This window comes from Theobroma umbraticum, unplaced genomic scaffold (genome assembly GCF_002168275.2).
Source record: "Theobroma umbraticum cultivar Fairchild unplaced genomic scaffold, ASM216827v3 scaffold_20.0, whole genome shotgun sequence".
Taxonomy (NCBI): domain Eukaryota; kingdom Viridiplantae; phylum Streptophyta; class Magnoliopsida; order Malvales; family Malvaceae; genus Theobroma; species Theobroma umbraticum.
The window spans coordinates 2940648-2944820 of NW_018397266.1; the positions used below are offsets into that span (position 1 = coordinate 2940648).

Below are 4173 nucleotides of genomic sequence, written 5' to 3' on the forward strand. Positions count from 1 at the left end.
TATTTATTTTATAATTTTATTTATAATTCAATTTATTTGCTTTGTAAAAAATAAATTTACCATATTTATTATTTTATTCTTTAAAGCTGACTAATATTGCATTGGAGACAATAACTGAGTCTGAGCCTGAGTCAGACTAACATTTTCAGTTAATGTTATCATTAGGTATTATGCAATATTTATATTACATTTATAATTCTTTTAGGTTATCTTACCATAAATAATTAGACTAATTATATATTTACTTTTAATATTTTTAGGAGCATGTTCTGCAAAATGTTTACAAATTGAAGTTGGAGCCTTGGAGATTCATATTTTTGGCATTTAGTAATTTATGTCATCAAGCTTTAAGTTGTGGAACTCTTGTTTGTTTATTTATTATATGAAAACTAATGCTAATTTCTTTGTGATCATATTTAATTATAGAACTTTTGAAACTAATGTTTATTTATTATATAAAGCTTATTATATAACTATTTGAATTAATAAAAAAGACCCATGTTAAACGAAAAGAAAATCAAATTATTTAACAAAAAACTTAATTTGAAATTAATGTCATTGTATTTTTAACCATTTTAGTCCATGGATCTTTTGGTATTTTAGCCCATTGAAATTAATGTTACCCATTAATCTTTAACCATTTTAGCCCATAGATCATAGTCCAATTCAACTCATTTTAGCCTAAGTCAACTTAAGTCAACCCATTGATCTCACCCTCAAAAATCCTCAAAAACAGACCGAAACCGACCGAAACCGACCTTCTAAAAAATCGATCGAAACCAACTTTACATCAGTGCGGTTCGGTCGGTTATATCTCAAAAATTTTTAGTCGGTTTTGATGAAAAATCGACCCGAAACCGACCCATGCACACCCCTATAGATGTTTAAATAGATACAAAATAGGAAGCCTATAAAAGCAAGTTGGATGAACATTTGTTGATAAATCCTCTTAACTATCCATGGATGACCACCCAATAATTAAGCAAAATAGGTGGGATGAAATCTAACAATAGATTCTGCGAATCTATCGGTAGATAGCCATACGGAATTGAATGGGAAACAAGTTGAGGAGCATCTATCAATAAATTCACGAAATCTATCACGTTTTTCTTTTAAAGCAACACTTACTTGAATTATTAATATTATTCTAAAAGCAATATATGCATTTATCTTTTTTCATGTGTTCCCCCATTTACCGACTTTTGAATATAGTATGTAGCAAAAAAAATATGTTGAAAATTCATCTTTAGGAAAATCTAAATCATTAACTTTAATTGGACCTTTTTCTACTAATAAATCTATTAAATTTGTATCAATATTTGTCCATTGACTCGGATCATAAATATTTTTAGGAATGCAATCATTTAAATTAATAGGTTGATCCTCTTCATCATGATTTCTATGATAATTTTGAAACTCTTCATGATTTCTATTATCATGTTGAATCTCTTCATTAACTTCTTGTTCTAGTAGTTCATCATCATCTAACTCTCTAAGATTATTAACTTGTTTGTTTAAGGGGCAGTCATTAATAATTTCTGATTTATTATTTTTATTACTTATAAAAAAATTTATCAAGCTCTCCTTTTTGAGATTGTATTAAACTTGCAATTCTTCTTCTTTTTTAAGCTTTAAATAACCATATTCACATTTTCAATTTGACATATTCAAATATTTATTATGACATACAAAAATATTAGCTATTGTAAATATTTTATATTTTTTAAATGGCTAATATAAAATCAACAATCAAAATTTCTAAGTCAAATAAATCAACTATCACATAAAATAAAGACAATATAACAGTACAATATAAACTCTAAATTAAAGTAGAAAAGTCTATAAAGATTAGAATAATAGTACCTAATTGTCGAATGCTAATTACAAATCGTAAATGAGACTCATGGCTTTATGAAGATAATAACATAATAGATTTCTTGTGAATTCTTTGGAGAAAAATTGAAGTTAAAGGAAGAAAAATAGAATGAGAAAAGAAGAATTCGGAAGTAGATATTATTCATTAAAAAAATTGATTTTATATATAGAAAAAAATAATTGTTGGGAATCATTACATACATTACTTGGCAAAAGGAGAAATAAGTGAGAAAAAAATAGTTGTTGAAGATGATTAAATACATATAACCATTAGTTGATTGGAAATAAAAGAATATAGCTAAGAATTGATAGCATTTTAGAAATTAAAAAGTGATAGAAAATTAAGATTTATTAAGCACGTAATTAAAGAAATATGAGAATAAGTAATTTATTAATTAATTTTAATTTTTATATTTTTTAATATAATTAATTATATTATAGTTATTAATACATTATAAAGCCTCCTCAAATTTGAGACCTCCCTAAATTAGGGGCCGAAAGCCCCTGCTTGGATGGCTTCACCCAAAGGCCGGCCCTCATAAGTGTCAGGAACAAACCAACAAAAGAGCTCTAGGAGTAAATAAAAGCCTTAAAAGAACCTGAATAGAATCGAGTCAGAAAATGTGTTCAAAAGGAATCAAAATAATGAATTGCTGCAGAGGAATCCAGGAGATATACTGCGGAGGAATGCAAAACAAGCATGGTGTATGCCAGAAGACCGCAAACGAAACCAAAATGAATCCAAATAATGAAGTGCTGCTACAGAAGTATCCAAGAAAATAATGAAGTGCTGCGGAACTGCTCAAGTAAAACACACCAAACTTGTAATAATTTATGTACAGTGTAGACCTTAGACCTTTCTATATAAGCCTCTCAGGGTGATTGTGTAAGGCAAGTTCTTCGTTTTTGGAAGAAACTTCTCTGAAATAAAATAAAATTTCTTTCATCTTTCATCTTTTGCTTTGAAACTATATATGCTAGGACAGGTTCAATTGAGATCACAATAATCATATATTTTTATTTATACGCTTTGATAGATAAGGATACACTCTATATTATCACAGCCCTCCCATATTGGGTTCACTATTTCTATAGGTAAGAAATAAGGAGATAGAGATGAGCTGAGTGATAGATATTGAGTGAATTTATTTTCCGTACTTAATCAAAAGGGCAGCTCGCTGGCTACTTTTAAAGCCCTTCGGCTTTTATTTACGATCAACTATGATACGTTGTATGGCCCATTTAGGCGTTGCGAAGGTAACCATCTACGTTCTTGCTCCAACTTCTCAGAAAGTCCTCGTACCTGATAGGATCAGGGATGCCCTCGTTTTGCTTTTCATATTCCAATGTCCATTTCACCAAGCTTCCCTGAGCTAATGCTATAACATTCAGAATGGGCTTGAAGGACTTGTAGTATTTCATCAAATCTCCTTCCAAAATATTGAAAGTGATTGTCTTGCTTTTATCGTTGATGGCTTCTGTGGTTTCCTTAAGAGTCTCAGTGTTACCTACAAGATTGACAAAGCTCAAAATTAGTTGTGTCCGTCCAAGTGACAAAAGTTGGCTGCAGGTTTCTTGTTTAAGTAATTGAAATTTTATTAAAGTCTACAAATTTATTTGCAGATCAATGAAATGGAAAACGTGATAAATGGTAATTATTATCTACATCTCTATGCAAAGTGTCTATTAAAATAACGGAGAAGGAATTGAGTAATGATTGTTAGAAAATATGTCTACATAGTGTTATTGTTGCCTTTAATTACCTGCAGCAACATAAAACCATAATCTGACAGAGCCCACACTGTTCCAGTCACCCTCAACAAGCTTTCCGTCCTTGAAGTTTTGAGGGCAGATCTTTGGCATGAGGTGCATTTTGCTCCTGAAGATGTCATAGAACTTGTCAGCTGAGGACTTGATCTCAGTTTGGACCTCCATCTTTGCAATTTGAGCCATTTTTTTTATCTCCTGATTAAGAAACCAACAAGCTCAATCTGCAATAAGACTTGCGGAATGTTGTGCTTAGCAATTTGCCTTATATAGGAGGAAGACGCGCAATGTTGCAATCAAACTTGTAGAAAAGGAACAAGGATAAAGAAGGATAAAAGGTTAACAACGACGTAATTTACTGAGCTGAGAATATTGCCATGCCATTACGCTTTAGTAATCATTCTCATAAACTTTATTCTAGTGGTTTCTTCTTTCCCCTTAATTTATCAGCAAAATCTTCCTGACTTCTAATTTTGCTTACGCTGTTATTATTAGAAAGATCATGAGGAATAAGCTCAACCTAAGCCTTCT

At 30.5% G+C, this 4173-nt stretch overlaps 1 protein-coding gene across 1 annotated transcript; it reads right to left on the reverse strand.

Annotated features, from left to right (window-relative positions):
* Positions 1-2947: 2947 nt before the first annotated feature.
* LOC110423263 (kirola-like) lies at positions 2948-3851 on the reverse strand. The gene is made up of 2 exons (XM_021437433.1): positions 3639-3851; positions 2948-3383 (listed from the first exon to the last, which is right to left on the reverse strand). The coding sequence occupies exons 1-2, from the start codon at positions 3826-3828 to the stop codon at positions 3118-3120; spliced, it is 456 nt and encodes a 151-aa protein (XP_021293108.1). The 5' UTR covers positions 3829-3851; the 3' UTR covers positions 2948-3117.
* Positions 3852-4173: the final 322 nt, after the last annotated feature.

Bases quoted from the DNA above. Each gene is read 5' to 3' on its own strand.
- LOC110423263 (XM_021437433.1), bottom strand. From the start codon at position 3,828: ATGGCTCAAATTGCAAAGATGGAGGTCCAAACTGAGATCAAGTCCTCA. The intron at 3,384-3,638 runs GTAATTAAAGGC...TCAATCTTGTAG, and splicing joins ATGGTTTTATGTTGCTGCAG to GTAACACTGAGACTCTTAAG.